At 45.1% G+C, this 20,686-nt stretch overlaps 1 protein-coding gene across 1 annotated transcript in view; it reads left to right on the top strand.

The window, feature by feature from the left end:
- The first annotated feature begins 2,598 nt into the window (after positions 1–2,598).
- The window catches only part of EDEM1 (ER degradation enhancing alpha-mannosidase like protein 1), a 30,446-nt gene continuing 12,358 nt past the window's right edge, over positions 2,599–20,686 (top strand). Inside the window, exons 1-7 of the mRNA XM_025922171.2 lie at positions 2,599–3,251; positions 9,730–9,802; positions 12,740–12,843; positions 14,335–14,506; positions 15,718–15,901; positions 18,702–18,876; positions 20,471–20,591. Coding sequence (XP_025777956.2) covers positions 2,755–3,251; positions 9,730–9,802; positions 12,740–12,843; positions 14,335–14,506; positions 15,718–15,901; positions 18,702–18,876; positions 20,471–20,591 — 1,326 coding nt within the window. The 5' untranslated portion in view covers positions 2,599–2,754. The remainder of the gene's footprint in view (positions 3,252–9,729; positions 9,803–12,739; positions 12,844–14,334; positions 14,507–15,717; positions 15,902–18,701; positions 18,877–20,470; positions 20,592–20,686) is intronic.

Below are 20,686 nucleotides of genomic sequence, written 5' to 3'. Positions count from 1 at the left end.
AACTCAGGAACCGTGAGATCATGACCTGAGCTAAAGTCAGACGCTTAACCAACTGAGCCACTCAGGTACCTCGAGTACTGGTTCTTATTACCCTCATTTTACAGATGAGAAAACCAGCTCCAGAAAAGTTAAGTAACTTTCCAAGGTCACTCAGAAGCCAGAGCTACGATTTGGACATCTGGCAATCAGACTTGGGTCTGAGTTCTTAGCTATCACCTCTTTTACGTCCCCCAGAGTAAAGGCATTTTTACCATAGTACGTTTCATTTTTTTAATCAGCCCCCTAATGCTTTTGTAAGATTGTGCAGAAACAGTTTTTCTTGAAGAGTTGCTTTTTCTGATTAGATGGGGATGTTGTCCCAATCTTACCAGCCACATTTACCTTGAGGGGAATCCTAGGCTAATCTGAAAGGCTAGCACAAGATCTTCTGTTTTCTTTTGGTTCCGTTTAATTTGAGATGAAACAGTTTCCGAATCTGGCCCCTAAATCTTGGGACTGTGCCTTGCAGGAAGCTAATGTCAACATTGTTGCCTCTGGGGTATCTTGGGAAGAGTAGAAAAACTAGTCTTCATTTGCTTTGAGGGCCAGCTAGTTTGGGTTAAATTTCACTAAAGTTCAGGAGGGAGACCTGGGCAGTAGCTTGTTTTCTGCCTACAGTAAGTAGCTCAGAGAACTTGAGCCTTCCGACCTGATTTCTTCCCTTTTGGCTTGTGGAATGGGCCTAACAACGCTTTCTGTGAAGATTAAGGGAGAATATAGGAAAGGATTCTGAAAACTATAAGACATATATGAGTGGCAGCTATTGTCTGTTTTACCATCAAAAACATCTTTTAGAAGTTGGATGGTTTTCTCTGGTTATGAAGAGAAATTTGTTTTTGTTTTTAACTAGAGCTCATTTCCAAATGTGAGGACAAGAGCTGTCATTAATGTGGTCTACACTTGACCATGGTGCAAGATCAAATTTAAAACCTTTAAAATTTGCTTATAATGAGATAGCTTAAGAAGGAAACCTATAACACATACCTTAATATTCACATTCAGTTTGCAAGTTCTGGGAAGGCAGACCTGAAAGTTCAGGGTCAAACCCTAAGATTGGACTTCTGGCAGGGTTCCCAGTTGCCTTTCACAGAGGAGTAAAAGCAGAATCTTCATAGGCAAAAGACCATGGCTCAAGCTATCTTTATAACTCTTTAGTGCCTGGGCAGGCTTAGCTCTCAGGACTTCTGGAGGAATAAGGCTCAGCCAACAAAGAGGGCCATGTCAGGTGCCAGTTACCTTGTGTGTTGTAACGAAATGTTTCTTTGTGTTCCTTCTCAGTCCCCATTACATCTCTGTGTTGCAAAAAGTCCCCTGACTCGAGAATGTGATGACTGAGCCACATGACAACTTTATCATTCTCTTAGTCACTCCCTTGGTGGCTCAGCCAGTCTCTGACGTGGGCCATTGATTAGGCTTTGCTTCCTAAGCTTTTCAGAAACTTTGGTGTAACAAGCACATGGTCTAAATTTGAGGGAAAACCTTAACGATACCTACAAATGTAGCAAACAAAAGAAAACAAAACCCCTCAACTATTGAATCTTTACGTGAAAGCCATAGCCTTTCAGAGCTGACATTAGCAACCCTCTTAATTATAGGAAGTAGATATAGAATGTGTAAAGTGATTTGACCAGGAATCTATCCTACACCCCAAAGGTTAGGTCACTACTGTGGTGCACAGGAGAGATGGTGGGAATAGAAGGAGCGGGAGGGGACGTGGTTAAATAGATTTGGCAAAAATAATTTGGTGGTAGTGGCGGCCTTGATTCTTCACTTCTTTTTTTAAAGATCCTATTTCCTAGACAAAGGCAACATAATCTAATTCAGTATTTCTTGAAATTGCCAGATGCTAAGAACAGCACACGACCACTTGTTACACACACATTCCCAAGACCCTCCACTGATGTTTGCTATGTCTAGGACGGGATCTGGGAATATGTGTTTCACAATCACAGCAATTCTTACAAATTAGGGTGTTCTGATAAAAATAGAATTCAGGATACCGTTTAGTGCAGTCGCTAGCTACAAGGTAGTATCCCACCCCCGCTGTAAACAGACGGTCAAGTTAAAAAACCCTGCCCTTGCGATGCATAAGTAGCTCCTTTTGTAAGGAACTGTCCCTTTCCCTCCTCTTCCTTCGGTCATTTGACTGGCACCATCCCAAACCTACAGCTGGAGTGGCTTTCTCCAGGCCCAGTTAGGCGGGAGACACACACTACCCTAAGCCGGGCGGTCGGGGAGCCCCGTCTCCGTCCGGCGTCCGGCTGGTGCAGCCGTGCCGCTCTCCCATTGGCTGGAAGTTTCCTCGCCAGTAGCCCGAGCGGCCCCTACTCGCCACGCCAGCCCTTCTGGGCTCCGACCGCCCAGGGGGCGGGGCGGAGGCAGGGGCGGGGCCCAGAGGGCGGGGCAGGAAGATGGGGCGGGGCCTCGCGGCGCTGCGGAAGTCTGGGCGGCCTATGGCGCGGGAGGGAGTCCCCGGCCGCGCCCCACGAGGCCGGGCCGGGCCGGGCCAATCCCGGGCGACTGGGCGGGCGAACGCGGGGCCCGGCCGGCCGGCCCGAGGGACTGGGGGTGGGGGACAATGGGCCGGTTCCTGGTGCGTCACGGGGGAGTTCCTTAAAGGGGAAGTGAGCGGGGCTACGGGCGGGTGCGGGGTGCGGTGGTCCGCGGGGGAGGCCCCCCGCGCTTTAAAATAATGCCCGCGGCGCCCGCGCGACCATGCAATGGCGAGCGCTCGTCCTGGGGCTGGTGCTCCTCCGGCTTGGCCTCCATGGAGTGCTGTGGCTCGTCTTCGGGCTGGGGCCCAGCATGGGCTTCTACCAGCGTTTTCCGCTCAGCTTCGGCTTCCAGCGCCTGAGGGCCCCCGACGGCCCCGTCTCTCCTGCCTTAGGGCCCGCGGGCCCGTCGGGGCCGTCGTGGCTGCAGCCGCCGGTCGCCGGGGCGGCGGCGGGGCGGCGGCGGGCTCCGCGGCGGCCCGGGCCAGGCATGTGCGGCCCGGCCCACTGGGGCTACGTGCTGGGTGGCCGGGGCCGCGGCCCGGACGAGTACGAGAAGCGCTACAGCGGCGCCTTCCCGCCCCAGCTGCGCGCCCAGATGCGCGACCTGGCGCGGGGCATGTTCGTCTTCGGCTACGACAACTACATGGCGCACGCCTTTCCCCAGGACGAGCTCAACCCCATCCACTGCCGCGGCCGAGGGCCGGACCGCGGGGACCCGTGAGTAGCCGGCGCTGGCCCGACGCCCCGGGCCGCGCGCACCACGCGCTTCCTTGCGTCCTCCGGGTTCCCCAAGGGATGCCATAGCGTTTAGGGTCCAGCGGGCCACACCCGCCCACCTGGGGCCTTGGCCCGACCCCCCTGGAGGTCCCCCTGGGCTTGGTGGGGGTGTGGATGGGTCCGTGGCTGTCCTCTTCCTCGATTCTCCCGGAATGTCAGTTACAGCACAGCTGTCCAGCTCAGTCTCTTTTACAGATGGGGAAATTGAGGCTCAGAGACCGGAAGGGACAGTGGCAGTACCAAGGGGTAGCTTCGGGGGCTTTTGACTCTCATCTCCAACTCCTTCTCCAGATGAATATATAATTAAAATGAAATCCCGTGTGAAAACGCAGTTTCGAAACAAGCCCTTATTTCCCCGCACCTGCTCGCATCCCTGGCTTTTCTGTATAAAAATTCGAGAGTTGATTCTGGGAAAGGACTTGCCTAAAGCCAGGTAATGAGTGCGAGGCAGAGCGGGGTTACAACCTTTCTCCTTCGTGTACAGGGGCTGCTTCTTAGGCTGAGGATGCTTACATGAAAGGGAAAGAGAGGGAGAGGGAGGGAGGCAGAGAGGCTATCTAGCTGAGATTTGGGGTCCTGATACTCAGGCTGTGATTCCCTGGCTGCAGAATTGACTGCCACCTTTATTTGTCCCATAAATTCCTCCCCTCTGGTGGCAAGGTTGTCACGGAAGTTCAGCCAGTGTTCCTTTCCACCAGCCTTGTCTGTGGAGGCCAAGCTTCCAGGGTCACTGCTGTTGACATCAGAGTCCAAGAGGACAGCACACTCAGCTGAGGACCTTCCACCTGGAGGGAATGGGTGTGCTTTGTCACTGACCCTGTTAGACCACATTGGTGACTACCTTCCTCTGTGTGGTGAGGGTGGACCAGAGGAGCTGCTTAGTGTCCTGGCCCCACATCCTGGGGGTGGCTTTGTACTTCTGGGGGATGTACTTTCCTTCACCTGGGGAAAACGAGTCCGATCCTTAAGTTCTGAAAAGGAAGCCTGTATACTAAAGGGATTTGAAGGGTTTTAAAAAATGGTTTGGTTATCTCCAAAGTCATATTTTAAATGACAGTTTGAGGAGCATGAGTTTCAGTGATGTAAGGGCACATTCCAGGCTACTTTCAAGGGACTGTGCCTTTCTAAAATTGCAGGAAACTGATGAGTTATTTTTCTTGCTTCACTAGATCAGGCTTTATGCATATAAATATCTTCTATCTTAATTTTTTGAGAAAAATTTTTCTTAAGTTTTGAAAAAAAATTGCTGGGCCTTTCCAGATGTTTGGAAAGTAATGAGTCGTTTGTTGGTATTTAACTGTACCAGGCTTTATGCCTGTGTATTTTCTGTTAATTTCATTTTTTATTGTTGGAGGAAAAAAAAATTAAAATTTGAAAAAATGAAAAAGCCTAAAACCCCACCAGACATTTAATTTATTTTTCCTTGCCAGCTCCTGCTCATATGCCTACACATTTTTTACATAGTTGAAATCAAAGTGTGTGTACACATTTTGGATCTTGATTGTATTTTCTCGCTAATGCTCATGGTATTACAGGAAGGGAGAGAATACTTTCAGTAAGTGCCCTTATTCTCTCTCGAAGACTTTTTCCTCAGATTTTCTTTTATGGCAAGGACCTAAGGAAACGGTTTAATGAGTGCTTGTGATCACACTTTCAGTTGGGAATATGGTGGTCTGGAGAGTTAGCTGATGACATTTGGATGCTTTTCTTAATGAATCTTAGGAACCCTTTGGGGAGTTGGAGCCCCTCTCCAGCAACGTGACGTGTCAGTTGATTATCCTGCTGGGCCCCGTGGTAGTTCCGGGTGGCGTAGGCCTTTGTTTCAGACTAAGTCTGCTGATGAGTGTCTTGGTTTGATTGTGTAGTGGCGGTGTGGGTAAACTGAGGTCAGATTGCTTTGAGACAGATATATTGCTGTTGGAAAGATGGAGTTTGAAATGTCGAGGGGGTGGCATTTGGGAAGGGTCATGCCCAGAGGTTAGTAAACCTTTTGGTTGATAAACCTTTGATGTCTTTGAGGAGATGAAAGAATTCTGGTGTTATGGTAATATTGAGTAGATCCTCACATTGGCTGCTTCCAAGGAGTGGAAAGGTTAATTTTTTTACTCCCCTTTCTTTAACTTAACTCCTTTCAGACTAGTATTTGCTTTTCTTCTTTTTTAAATCATATATTTTTTAAAAAAAGATTTTATTCTATGCTTTTTATAGCTTATTTATTTTTGAGAGAGAGAGAGCGTGAGCAGGGGAGGGGTAGGGAGGGAGGGAGTGAGGGAATCCCAAGCAGGCTCCATGCTGTCAGTGCGGAGCCCAATATGGGGCTCAAACCCATGAACCCTGATATCATGAACTGAGCTGAAATCAAGAGTTGGACGCTCAACCAACTGAGCCACCCAGGCACTCCGAGATTTTTTTTTTTTAAGTAACCTCTGCACCCATCATGGGTTGCAAACTCACAACCTTGAGATCAAGGGTCACATGCTGTACCTACTGAGCCAGCCAGGCACCCCCAGACTAGTATTTTCGAAGAAAGTTTAGAACCAGAGTTTTGGCATTCTGGCTCTGAAACAATAGGATAGTTTATATCCCCCAAGTAAATAACCTGCAATAAAAATTTTTCAGATTTAAAAAAATCAAATGTATTCTAATAATTGTTTTCAAGTGTATTCTAATGATACATTTAAAATATAGAGTGACAAAGCCATTAGAATGTTATGCAAAAAGTACAGAAACAAAATATGGGTGCTCAATGTGTGTATCTTTTCTTTCTAGTCACATTTACCTGAGGCATATCTTGCCCGTCATGTTTAACTATAAATAGAGTGAGGGTTTAACATGAAGTAAATGAAACCCGAACGCTTTAAAATAGAAAATCTTTCTGTTCAGCTACAGATGACTATGCAAAGTCAGTCACTCTCATATCCCCAATTTGGGTTGGAGGATCCAAATTCAAAAGTTTCCTCAAGTGAATTTGAATGTTCTATTTTTTGTAACCTTGTGAATAATAACGATAGTTCTGGCCTTGGGCACGTGACCCTTCTTTGCGTCCTCCCCAGCCAAGTTGCTGTTCAAGTAAAAAAGCAAATCGCCTTTGAATCACCCCAACCAGTATTGGCCCCCAAACCAACCCATTCCTCAGCAACCAAGCTTAAGATGGCCTCCTCTGCATTCTTCTTTCTTTCTAAAATCCTGTCCCACTACACAACTCAGACCTAAGACTTTTTCTATGATGCCATTGAACTTTTGAAGACAAGTTTCTTTGATTTACTCAGTTCTCCTTTCAGTTCCTTTTCTTTAAGCTGCTGTTCCACATTTTAACATCACTTGAGAATTATGTATTCACCTTCCTTTCCCTTTGTCTTGTCTTCCCAGATTATCAATCCCTTGACACAGAGACTGTTTCTTGTATTACCTCTGTGTCTACCCAGCACCAGGTATATTTCTGAACAGCTGGTACAGGTTAAGTGTATGTGGGAATTTTTTTTTTTAAATATATGTTTGATTTTGTCAGTTACGTCATCAAAAATTTTCTGTCAAAGGTGTAGTTTTCTCCTCTATCTCTGTTTTGGGGTGATAAGAACCTTAAGAATTCACAGTAGAGTGGGATCACCTGGGTGGCTCAGTCAGTTAAGCGTCTGACTTTGGCTCAGGTCATGCTCTCATGGTTCATGGGTTCAAGCCCGTGTCGGGCTCTGTGCTGACAGCTCAGAGCCTGGAGCCTACTTCAGATTCTGTCTCAGTCTCCTTGCTACTCTCCCACTCACACTCTGTCTCTCTCTGTCTCTCAAAAATAAATAAATATTAAAAAAAGTTCACAGTGGGGCAAATGTCATGAACAGTCACACATGGTAAATTAAGTGGAGAGTTTAATTCTGGGTCATCATGGTTCAGCCAGCTGGTTATGTGGAAAGATGTGTACTTGTGAGCCTAGTCTTGTACTAGAAGATTGAGTTCTTGGCTTGAGACACTTAGCAGATATGAAGTCAGGCTGGCCATTGGTCAAGAATACCTACAAAGAGCAAGACCACAGTCTTACATGCTGGGCTGGCCTAAGTGGAATCACAGTAATATGGTGCTGCTAGGCCAAGAGCGTTCTATGGAGTCTACATTTCCCTTCTCACTCCTCTTCCTTTTCTATTTTGGCATATTTTAAAGACTGTATAGCAATTACTCGGTAGAAAATAATTAAAAGTGTTTTAATGAACACCTTAGATTTTTCAGTCAAATCCTTTAGGGGGATTTGTCTGAGTGGAGAGAAGGAACCAACTCCATTATTCCAAATATTTATTTTCTTTTACTGTGGCATTTCTTATAACTGTTAATTGTTAGTGACTGCTTGGGCACTGTATTGAGAAGTAGGTTGAAATTGGGTCCATTTTAGTTATTAGCCTAAAAGGAAAAGTGCTACAAAGCACATGAAGGAGTGCAGTGATCGAAGTTAGTAACACCTTCCACCGACCTGTGTAGGTGGAAAGAGTGGTGTTGGCCCCAGATGAGGGTATAGCTCAGGAGAGGGTGTGTTTCACACGTAGTTTGAATGCTAAGTGGCGAAGGAACTATTTTCTAATGAGGTGGGGTTGGAACCCACTCTTTGTTTCTGAGCAGTAGAGCAATGCAGTTAAATATTTAAACCCAACAGGATGTTCTTGAATTGGCAGAATTAAGCGCAAGGATCTTCCTGTCTACTTTGACCTTCTCCTCCAACTTTCGACATTTCCTGTATGTTTTCTTGCTGGCACTGCCCTTGAAGTGCTTATTTTTACCCCACGGCTCTCGTCTTTAGAGGACCTTTTGGAATTATATGAACATATTTAGAAAGAATCTACAAATAGAAGAAGCAGGTGCAGTTTTTCAGCCATGCGGTGTGCTGGCCTCATGGCTTGTAAGGGGCAAAATAACCCTGGTTCCTAGATAGCCCGTTCTGTATGGCTTGTTTTCAAAAGCGTATCTAAAAGTTAGCTCTAAATTCTTTGTCCTAGATTTAGTGGGGTAACAGCATATAACAAAGCAAGTGGAAGGCTCACGTGAGATCAGATGTGAAGTGTCGAAGCTGTGTGTGCCTGCTTCATGTAAGGCCACTGACCCCGACCAGGGCACGCTGGAGGGTACATTTTCAGAGAGCGTAGCAAGCCATCCAGGACAGGGGAAGTGAGACCAGGTCCTGTAGGTGTGACTGAGGGAGTAGCTACGGTGGCCTGGGACGTGCTGCAAGATGTTTGAGTTTTGGTGAATATGTTGTCGAAGATGAAACTCGGGCTTTTCACTTTGGTCTTTAATAAATGTAACCTTTTTAAAATTTTTATTAAAATATTTTTTTAATGTTCATTTTTTGAGAGAGTGCTAGAGTAAGTGAGTGCGGGCGAGGGGCAGAGAGCAAGGGAGACACAGAATCTGAAGTAGGCCCCAGGTTCCGAGCTGTCAGCCTAGAACCTGATGTGGGGCTTGAACCCACAAACCATGAGATGACAACCTGAGCTGAAGTGGGATGCTTAACTGACTGAGCCACCCAGGTGCCCCAATAAAAGTAACCTTTAAACAGCTGTCCCATTTCTCCTTACTCCAGCCTTTTCAGGCTTCTGCAGTTACTCTCGGGGCTGGTGGGAAGGAGAGAGAAGAATGACTGAAGTCCCTGGAATTTGTCAAGCTGCACTATTTCTCCGTCCTTGCCCTTCCCGGATGTTTTCGTTGTCCTTGTCATCGTTTTCAGTGTTACAAGGAGCAGTCTGAGTGACTGGGGAGCTTTACTTTCCCTGCAGGCCTGAAGGCAGTGTCTTAAGATTGCTCCAGGAAGGGAAATCAGTGTTGACTATGGAGGCAGGAGGAGTGCGGCAGACAAGTCCCACCATGGCTCATCTCCTCAGAATGGGTGGAGGTGATGGGGATTCATTGGTTGAATGAATGATAATGAGAAAATGAGATCAAGAGGTTAATTTATTCCCCCAACCAAAGCACCGTGGTGATAATGGGAATATAACTGAAGGTATTTACTTCTCTTTGTGTGTAACCTGCTGGAGTGTCTGATTTCTATATTTAAGGTCACATGACAGGGTCTTCCTAGTTTCGTTAACAATGATTTTGAAATCAGAGCGTTTTGAAGCTGGTCAGAGAGATGATTTGTGGTGATAAAACTGTGTCTCAGGGCACACGATTCTGGTTCACCGTCTCCTGACTTCCTGTTGCATGTTTCGTCAGTAGCATTAAGGGTGCATCTATTCTGTGAATTGAGTCTACTTACAGACACCATAGAAAGGGTCACTTATGAGATGGAAAGACTGTTGCCATACTGATCCACCTGTAATCGGCCCTGAATAAATGAGAGTTTCTAGCAGTTTTAGTTTCTAATGGATGTTTAGTTTTATTGCCCTTTTTCTCTTTTAAAATAAAGTACCTTTGTTTAATTTTAATTTTGTTTCTTTTTCAGTTCAAATCTGAACATCAATGATGTCCTAGGGAATTATTCATTGACTCTTGTTGATGCATTGGATACGCTTGCAGTAAGTGTGTAGGCTTGTTATTATTTTTGTAATTAAGGCATTTTGGAGTTGCATACCCCTAGTTTCCACCATCGAGGGAATTCCAGGAAACCTGATATTCAAAATGTATTCATAGCTTTGATAGCCGTTGTTTATTTTAATGACCTTAATGCTGAGAGCAAGAAAAGCATTCAGGGTTAAAGGGACGGAAATGTGATTCCCCTAAAAAAAATGGAGAAGAAAGTATGATTATTTTGAGGGAACATGTTTTTCTCCCAGTTTCCCACTGTTTTATTCCATAAAGGAGCAATGGAGCATTCCATTAAAGTTGACAGTTACTGTAGTTAAGATTTCAGAAGTAAAAGATAAGCTCAGGGTGGGTAGGGCCCCTGAGATAGCATTCAGCTACTTGGTCCCCTTGTGTGTGTCCTGGTCCCTGGTCCCAGCCCCTGCGTGAGACCCCTAGAAATGCTCCTCTCTTGTGTGGGACTCTGTAGTTTGTAGACACTCCCTACTCCACATTTGGGCTGCCAACTTGGGTGCTGCCTTCACCCCCCCATCCCCTGTTTCCTTTGCGGAGTCTGGGGAACTGGAGCTTTTTGAATAGATCTGCAGAAACACACTGAAAGCAGGATGGCACTGTGGCATGGTACTTAACCATTGGGCTGTGTCGTGTGCCTGGTCTGCTTCTTGGTTCTTTGCTTCCAAGAGGCTGTCTTCCAGAACAGTATGTTAAAACCTCCTTGATCAAGGTGATTTCACAACCTCTTTGCTCCTCGTCATTGTCCTGCACGGCTTTACCATTAGAGAATTCTTACCATAGTCGAGCCCAAATACTGCATTTAACAACGTACTCTTGTCTGTTTGGACGTCCCTGAGAAGAATTTAAAGCCGTCAGGGGTTAGAAGTGGGTCATGCTAGCTAAGTTTGCGTTACAGCTGCCCAGTGTCTTGCTGGCAGAAGAATCACCAGAACATGGGAAGAGCTTGAGTGATTGCTCTGCATCCTCACAGGCCCGGGGTCTGCGGGGACTGTGGGCTTTCATTCTGCCAGGCTGTGATTGCATAGCACTTTTGGTTTTCCAGTCTCTCTGGGGTCCTTGCTGCTGCGCTTCAGTCATCCGTCATCCATGATCACAACGTGCCCAGACAAGTATGCTCAGCCTAATTGGAATTAACTTGCCGCATATACCAGAGGCTGACTCAGACCATAGGCGTTGGTTAAAACAGAGTCCCAAAACTCAGATATGTTATGAAAGGCATAACATCTCTTCTCCCTGACCCCTCTTTTTTGGCCTGTTGTGTCTTTTTATCCTCCTGCTGTGCTCATTAAGTACAGAGACCTCATCTCTATTACTCATTGTCCTCTCCACACCTCATGTGTCTGATACATAGTAGGAGTGCAAATATGTGTTCAAAGAATGAATTCCTACAAAGCCAGCATTTCCCAACACCATTTTCAAGGGTGTTTTTCCTGAAGGAAGAGTTGCTTTCTCAAACGAACTTGAGAAATTCTTCATGCCTGTCCTACTATTGGAGAACCACAACATACACCAGCCTTTCAGAGGCTCTGAGAAGTTCTTCAGTAAAGAAACTGTTTTAACTCTTTCTTTCCAACCCACATTTTCTTAAGCCCGAGTGAATGATTTCATAGCCTGCTTACTCTGTTCTGTAGCTGCCTAAAAGGGTAAATTAGAGTATGTAATTGAAAGTCACTGGCTTTCTTCACCATGCTCCACTTGATCTGAGATTGTATCAGCCTCTGCAGGTGCTAACAGATATTGTTGCTGGTGAACATCTGTAAGGAAACAAAGCCACTTCTGTGGTTTTCATTGTAGAATATCCGGTGTTGAGTGTGCTAGCACTTTAGGCTTATTTTTCAGGTGTTACTTCAGTTGAGGGTTTCTTGATCTCTTGCTAACATTTTAAATAGGCTCTAACAGATGTGCTGTGGAAACATTCAGATGATAGCAATCCCCTGACCACTGACTGCAACTTGTGGCATTATTGCGTAATCTTTTAAAAAGAAAGAACTAAAAGTCAGGAAAGAAATGCCTGTACTCGATCTGCCTGTTTACAGTGAAATAACAACGAAGAAGGGACAAAAAGATGAGCTGGACCAATAAATACTGGGAAGTACCGGACACTTGGAAGAAGTACTATCTGGATGAAATTTTTTGTTTTCCCTTTGTGTGTGTGTGTCCTGATGATGTCCTTGTAGTACCAGGATTGTCCTGAATTTTTGAACAGGATGAAACCATTTTGGTTTAGTTAATCTGTAACATTTTATGCCCAATTTGCACTTCCTATAGGAGAGAGCAGCTTAGCATGAGATCATATTCATGCACCCAAAATAGAAATCGTAATTTTAGATCACTCTGTAAAAAGGACATGGAGCTGATTATTTGTTTGTTTGTGTGTTTTGGATGCCACTGGTTTTATGCTGTGCTCCAAAAGATAATGCTTCATGTTCTCAAAGCGTTTAGACATCTGGACAGCAGGCAACAAGTCCATTTTCCCCAATGTTTTGGTCTCCCGGGAGCCAAGCCCCAAGCTGCCGATTTATTTGAGGAGCACCGGGAGAGTTATATTTTTGTTTCTTCAGTTTTGGAATTTATTTTTACTCATGTTAAGAGTTTTAGGAACTCTGGCGCCTTGCTTGCTAAATCGGATCAGACCGAAGTTTGAGGGAGAGTGGAGTGGGAAAGTGAGGGCTACTCATGGTTCATGAGGAATTACTTCACAGTTTTACCATTCGGAGATCGGATTCTTGAGTTGCCATCTGTCGTGGAATATGTTCTAGGAGACAACTGTGCTTTTTCTGCCTTTTGTGTTTCCGCTCCTCCCGTGGGTGGCGAAACCCCGTGCAGACTTTTAGGCGAAGTGGTCCAGCTCCTGCCCTCTCGGAGCCTCATTCCATTACAAGCTATGGTAATGGTTTGTGTTCCTCTTTTTAAAGATAATGGGAAATTCATCCGAGTTCCAGAAAGCAGTCAAGTTGGTGATCAACACAGTTTCATTTGACAAAGATTCCACCGTGCAAGTCTTCGAGGCCACAATAAGGTAAAATAGTATATAAGATGGATTGAAGACTTCTTTTGTAAGTGTGGAAGGAGAGAAATTCCTGCGAGGATTTCCCTGTGAGATCCAGGTAGAGAGTTGTTGGAGACCTTATGAGCCCTGTGTCCATCTTGCCTCTTCCTTTTGGGCTTTATCAACAGTGGGACCCTTGACATTTCAAAGTAATTACGTTTGGGGCCGAAGAGAAAGACTCACCTAAGCTTTAATGAGGGTGGGAGTTAGGTGTGCTTTTAATGTAGGCTTTCACTGTTGCACTTCATGTCTGTTTTCGTTTCCTTCCTTCGCAGTGTCCTAGGAAAACCCCTACATATTTCTGACGGAAATGAAAGTTTCCCATTTTACCTACCACCCACAGAGGACCGCTGCTTACCATTCGAGTGTATTTCCCCCTTTTCCCTCTTTTTTTTTTTTTTATTTTTTTTTCAACGTTTATTTATTTTTGGGACAGAGAGAGACAGAGCATGAACGGGGGAGGGGCAGAGAGAGAGGGAGACACAGAATCGGAAACAGGCTCCAGGCTCCGAGCCATCAGCCCAGAGCCTGACGCGGGGCTCGAACTCACGGACCGCGAGATCGTGACCTGGCTGAAGTCGGATGCTTAACCGACTGCGCCACCCAGGCGCCCCACCCCCTTTTCCCTCTTAATGCAACTCCCTCTTCTCTCTCCCTCCCCCGCTCCGTGTTCCACACTCCGATTTGTTTCTTGTCTCTTTTAGGTTGATATGTTGTGACTGTTTTACTATTTCATTTAAACTTTTGGAAAATTACATTACTGCACACCATTCTAGATGTATCATTTATTTCAAGTTAAAGTTATAAAGCCGTTTGTGCCGAAACACGTCACGACATACTTGAGATCATCGGAGTGGTACATGAATTCCTGGCTCTTAGGGACGTAGATCTCAGCTGGTGGCCGTCTGCCTCTGAGCAGGTCATTTTCTCCTCCTCACCTTCTTCTCTTCCTCACCTCACATCCTCACCAGAAGTTGGGTGATTTCTGAGCTGTTTGGCAGCCCAAACAGGGAAAGTGACTTAGTATTTGTTGTTTTGCCCTTTCCTGTTGCTTAGATGGTTAATTGTGTTCCCCATGTGAGAGAAATCAAGAGTAATTTATTCATATTGAAAGGTAATGTTTATTCTGAGGACAGCTAGTATACTCTCTTCTGATGAGATGGCTGAGACTGCCAGCCATTAGTTTTTACTTCATGTGAGATTATTCTTGGAAGCCCCAGATGAACGGTTTTCTTTCTCCCGGGCAGTAGTGTGGTTAACTAAGAATCGGTTATTTATTATTAGGTCTGAAAAGAACTTCAAGAAACCATTAAATTCAGTTTCTCTGATTCTTGGCCGAGGGAATTTGAGGCTGAATTCACGAGGGATTTGAGGCTGCTTCTGTCCCTTGGAACTGGATTGTGTGCATTGACGAGCAACATGATTTTATTATTTTTGTGTTCTTGTCATCTTGTCTTCTAGGGTCCTAGGAAGCCTCCTTTCTGCCCACAGAATAATAACTGACTCCAAGCAGCCCTTTGGTGACATGACAATTAAGGATTATGATAATGAATTGTTGCACATGGCTCATGACCTGGCTGTGCGGCTCCTCCCTGCTTTTGAAAACACCAAGACAGGAATCCCCTATCCTCGGGTAGGTAGACTAGTTTAATGTTTCAGCATCTTCCTGAATTGAAACTCTTTTAAAAAAAAAAAAATTATATTTATTTATTTTTGAGAGAGAGGGAGAGACAGAGCATGAGCAGGGGAGGGGCCAAGGGAGAGGAAGACACAGAATCTGAAACAGGCTTCTGGCTCCGAGCTGTCAGCACAGGCCGATGCGGCGCTCGAACTCATAGACCGCGAGATCATGACCTGAGCTGAAGTCGGACACTCAGCCGACTGAGCCACCCAGGCGCCCCTAAAACTCTCTTTTGATTATTTTATTTGGAGAAAGGAGGGAGGTGATGTGGAAGAGGAAAGCTGTGTCCTAGAGAGAATTTGGCCCTAAATGCGATGTAAATGTTTTCTAGCTTGTTCAGCATTTACTGAGCACCTACCGTGTGCCAGGCACACAGTGACATACCTGATCTTTCTCTTAAAGAACTTAATGTTCCTGTGCTCAGTGTTCTTAAATTCTTCTGCATGTGAGGTTTATATCCCCTGCTACAGAATAGCATGGGGAATTTGTCTTTCTTTCTGACTTGAGTACATGTCCCCAAAGACTCTGATGTGTATATTGTAAGGATCCTGGTGAATGTTCTTTGGAGTGCTTCACATGGATCTTTCAAATAAAAGCCTGCACAGCCCAACAAGTTAGCTGCTGATTTACATGCAAGATCTGGAATGAGATTATACGCTTGTGGCACCCGATTTGCTGAGCCCAGAACTCCCTTGGGAATTGAGTCAGCCTTTGACGTAACCAGCAGAAAATTGCCAGACCACAGAGCCTCAGGGATGAAACAGGCTGTCACATTCTCCCTGTGTCTCCTTTCTCTCCTAGTCTGCAATTTGTTTATGTTTGCTGAGCAGGGGTGAGTTCCTAGTAGGTCACTTAAACTTTGTAAGGGGTTCCACAGCAGAGCTTTGTTTCTAATGCCAAAGCCTGGTGCCCTGTAACCATGAGGAGAACCCACTGGAAAGAGACGGGTTAGTGAATAGCATTGTGATGATGCCCCTAAGACTTACTAAAACAAGGTGCTGGTGTTCTTATGGTCTTGTAGGTGTGACCTGGAAAGTGGTGAGCTGAGTCACACTGCAACAAGTTTGGGTCATTGGTGGAGTCTGGTGGCTGGGACCTGGCCTTTTGGCCCTGGAGGGTTCCTCAAGTTTTGCCACAAATCCTTTGTCTCTTCCTGTCCCCAGGTGAACCTGAAGACTGGTGTTCCTCCCGATAGCAATAATGAGACCTGCACAGCAGGAGCTGGTTCCCTCCTGGTGGAATTTGGGATTCTGAGCCGACTCCTGGGGGATTCTACATTTGAGTGGGTGGCCAGACGTGCTGTGAAAGCCCTTTGGAACCTGCGGAGCAATGATACAGGATTATTAGGTGTGGTGGCACCTTCTCAGGCCATTGGGACTGTGTACCTACGACCCCCTTTCCTTCCCTCTTCTCTGGGGCTCTCTCCCCTCTCCACTCCTTCTGTCTTGCACCACGAATCTGACAAATGACTCCTCAGAAAGACCGGCCCTCTGTGTCTGCTGTATCGGTTTCTCTGTGGGACTTTCTGCTTAGAGGGAGGCTGTAACATTCAATTGGAAAGAATCATGCTTTTGCTGTTTGAGGGTTCCCTTCTGATTTGAATCCTTTGGCAATTCCACTTGAAGATAATTGTTAATGGAAATGCTGTAAGAACTGCCTCTAAGGCAGATTATATTGTTTCAATCTAAATAGAGGGATTTAGAGTTACTGGTAGAGTGGCTTTCTCCTTTAAAAAAAATCTAGGCACATGGTAGGAGGTTGAAAGGCCAGATTAAACTTATATTAGGTGTTTTGGTTTTTTTTTTTTCCTCCTTTGGGAATGTTTGGTCAAGATGTTATTTGAAAAATTATGGGGCCGCCTGGCTGGCTCAGTTTGTTGAGCATCTGACCCTTGATTTTGGCTCAGGTCATGATCTTACAGGCTGGGGAGTTTGAGTTCCACTTTGGGTTCCTTGCTGACAGTGTGGAGCCTGCTCGGGGTTCGTTCTCTCTTTCTCTCTCTCCCCTTCTCCTTCCCCCCCCTTCCCCCACTCATGCTCGCATTTGTGCATGCACACACTCTCAAAATAAGTAAATAAACTTAAAAAAAAATTATTATAGGGGTGCCTGGCTGACTTAGTAGAGTGTGTGACTCGATCTCAAGGTTGTAGGTTTGAGCCCCACGTTTGGTGTAGAGATTATTTAACAATAAAATCTTTAAAAAAATTATTATGGAATGTTTCAAACATGCAGTCATAGGGAGAAAGTGTAATGAATTATAATTACCTGTGGACTCATCATTCATTCTCAGTAAGTAATAGTTCTTGCTAATTCAGTATTTTATTTTAAACTGTCTTATACTGAGAAAATTTTTTTGTATCATTGAGAAGTAACTTAATTGCTTCTCCTAGAGCCATGCAATGTCATTCCAAGAGCACTACTTTTTATTTTTATTTATTCCCCCAACCTTTTTTAAATTTCAATTTTAGTTAGTTAACATGCAGTGCAATATTGCTTTTAGGAGTAGAATTCAGTGACTCATCACTTACATAGAATACCCTGTGCTCATCATAAGTGCCCTCCTTAGTGTCCATCGCCCAATTAGCCCATCCCTTACCTACTTCCGTGCAGCAATCCTCAGTTGGTTCTCTGTATTTAAGAGTCTCTTGTGGTTTGTCTCCCTCTCTTCTCTCCTTGCCCTTGCTATATGTTCATCTGTTTTGTTTCTTGAATTCCACTATGAGTGAAATCATATGGTATTTGTCTTTCTCTGACTGACTTATTTCACTTAGCATAATACAGTCTCCCTCTCTCTCTCCGTATATATGTATATGTGTACGTGTGTATATATATACACACGCACATACCACATCTTCTTTATCCATTTATCAGTCAGTGGACATTTGGGCTCTCTCCATAATTTGGCTATTGCTGATAGTGCTCCTATAAACATCGGGGTGCATGTATTCCTTTGAAGGAGCATTTTTGTATCCTTTGGGTAAATACCTAATAAGAGCACTCCTTTTTAAAAATGATTTTTTAGGGGCGCCTGGGTGGCGCAGTCGGTTAAGCGTCCGACTTCAGCCAGGTCACGATCTCACGGTCTGTGAGTTCGAGCCCCGCGTCGGGCTCTGGGCTAATGGCTCAGAGCCTGGAGCCTGTTTCCGATTCTGTGTCTCCCTCTCTCTCTGCCCCTCCTCCGTTCATGCTCTGTCTCTCTCTGTCCCAAAAATAAATAAACGTTGGAAAAAAAAAATGTTTTAAAAATGATTTTTTAAAAGTAATCTGTATGCCTAGCTTGGGGATTGAACTCATGACCCCGAGGTCAAGTGTTGCACGCTTCACTGACTGAGCCAGCGAGGTGCCCTAAAAGTGATTTTTGATTATTCCTTAAGTTCTGAAATGTATTTCCGAATTTGTTGTATTTAACAACAATGGTAGAAATAAAGTTGCCCAAATTGTCACCCCACCACCAGATGATTGGCCGGTGTCAGCACAAATTGTCACCTTTTAAATTTCCGATAGGTCCTTTCAGCCTGGCATTTGTAAGGTTTATATGCCTTCAACTTAAAATATAAATAAACATTTTATTCTGCCTCACATTTGGCAGTTCAGGTGTTTTCAAATTGTTGTCTTGTGTTTATAGCTACTGTCTTTAAAATCTACATCTAGTTCATTAACTCTTCCTGTGTTGGACACTTGGATTCTTTCTGTTTTTTCTTTTTTTCCCCCCATTTTACAGTTAATGTAAATCATACAATTCATAATTCTTAAAAACAACATAATACTTTTATTTAGAAACATTTTTTTTTTTCATTAAGGATAAATTCCCGGGAATGGCAGTACTGAGTCAAAGGCTTTGAACACTCATTTGGTATTTGAAATGCACTGTTAATCTGGAAAGACAAAATGACAAACTTATTTTTCTTTTGCCTTCAATGTTTTCCCCATTTTTGTGCCAGTGTTTAAACACTGTATTTTCAGAAAGATCTCCTGGCTGCCTGTGCCGCTGCTGGGACCAATAAAACTGTGAGGGCCACACGTTCATTCCTTCCCTTTCCTGCCAAGGATGAGGTGTTGAAGCACATGGGGCTGGAGGAGAAGGGCACCCTGGAGAGGGAGCCGCCCCAGGATAATTGGGCCCTGTGGGCTTCGTTTGTTTTTGCAGGCAACGTGGTGAACATTCAGACGGGCCACTGGGTCGGAAAGCAGAGCGGCTTGGGTGCTGGACTGGACTCCTTCTATGAATACCTCTTGAAGTCTTACATTCTCTTTGGAGAAAAAGAAGACCTAGAAATGTTTAATGCTGCATATCGGAGTATTCAGAACTACTTAAGAAGAGGGTGTGTGTCCCTGACATCTGTTCTCTTGCTCTGTGAAACAAATAGAATGCATTCAGAAACTCCCCTACTTTTCTCAGCATGAATTTATGGGGTCTTTTGGTCTCTGCCTCAGTCGTGCACTTCCTGGCTGTTGGTCAGACATTCGAGGGCGAAGACCTGTGTTGGCTTTCTACTGTGCCATAATAATTACCCCGGAACTTAGTGGCTTAGAACAATAAACATTAGCCCACACAGTTTCTGAGGGTCTGGGAGCCAAGAGCCACGGGGTGGATCTGGGGTCTCACAAGATTGTCATCTGGCTATTGGCAGGGACTGTAGCCGTGTCAAGGCTCGGTCGGGGCTGGAGGACCCACTTCTGGGCTCACTCTGGTGGTTGGCAGGCTTCCATTCCTCACTGGCTGTTGGCTCACAGCTCCTTGCCACATGGACCTCTTTGTAGACAGGTCTATGGCAGCTGGCTTCCCCCAGAGTGAGTGATCTGAGAGAGAAAGACCTAAAGTGTGCTTTCATGACCTAATTTTGGAATGACAAACCAACACTTCCATCCAGCTCTGTAGGTCCTACAGACCAACTCTCATACAGTGTGGGAGGGAACCTTTGTGACTGCCAGGGGTTGGGGATCTTTGGGGCCATCGTGGAAACTGGCTGCCACAGGGAGTGACATTATGCCTGTGTTTCACTGTGGCTCTAATTGCAGATAGAGCTGTAATACAGGACAATTACTGAGTTATTTTGGTTCTTTTACTTTCCAAAGAATTGTTAGGATTGGTCTTTATCCCTAACGAGAGAAAGGACAATTATGAACCCCCCTTCCCCCACCCCTGTTTGTTTCAAACACCATTATTTGCTACTATCCAGTTGTACAATTAGGAGGGTGGAAGAGAAGTGCTGTTTGAAGCTTCTACCCCGGGCTTCTACCCCGATGTCACCTCACTCCCTTAGGTCTTTCTTTGTATGCTTTTGTATATTAAGTGTCCAGTGCAAGTGATAGCTACTGGGTTTGTGCATGCTAGGATTTTCTTAGACCCATAAGAAAGCTGTTATAGGAATGCATAAGCTGTTGTAGGAATGCATTACGTGAGTGCTGTGTTTTAGTAAGAGGCCACTTTGCCAGGGTTCAGTCCTTTTTGCTTTTTGAAGTCCCAAAGTAAATTGAGAAATAATCCGTGAGTATCTTGCTCTGATGTGATCTTCCAGGCCACTGGTGTAGGACCTCATTAGAGAAGAGACTGTGTGTGTGTGTAGAAGTAACTAGGCCTCCCCACTCAGGTCAAATCCAACAAAGACCCATGCCGTATGCCACATTACGTGGTGGTATTCTTAAGCCTGAATATCAAGTGCTTTCTGCAATATAGAGTGAAATCCCCGGTAAGTTACACTGGCTGACTTTGGAACTTCTTTCCTATGGCACCTGTTACTTTCTGCTAGATCCTGGTATGGACAGGTAGAAGCAGTTGATTCCCAAAGGTTTAAAGAATGAGGTAGGGGAACATGTTAACGTTGATTCCATTTGAGGTAAAGACTGCTGGAGTAGGGCTGGAGCTCTGTCAGCAATCTCTCTTTTCACCTTTGACTGCTCTGCTTGGGTCACCAGTCGGGAAGCCTGTAACGAAGGAGAAGGAGACCCCCCGCTCTACGTCAATGTGAACATGTTCAGTGGGCAGCTGATGAACACTTGGATTGACTCGCTACAGGCTTTCTTCCCCGGCTTGCAGGTGTGTTGCGAGGAAAAAGCAATCATTTTTTCTTTCTTTCTTTTATGCTTTTCTTTTTATTCTGTTCTTTTTATGATACCAGAGCATTCTCTGGC

Source organism: Puma concolor, chromosome A2, assembly GCF_028749965.1.
Source record: "Puma concolor isolate L17-30 chromosome A2, mPumCon1.1.hap2, whole genome shotgun sequence".
NCBI classification, from domain to species: domain Eukaryota; kingdom Metazoa; phylum Chordata; class Mammalia; order Carnivora; family Felidae; genus Puma; species Puma concolor.
The sequence above is the reverse complement of the archived record's forward strand: the minus strand, read 5'-3'. Positions and strand labels throughout refer to the sequence as shown.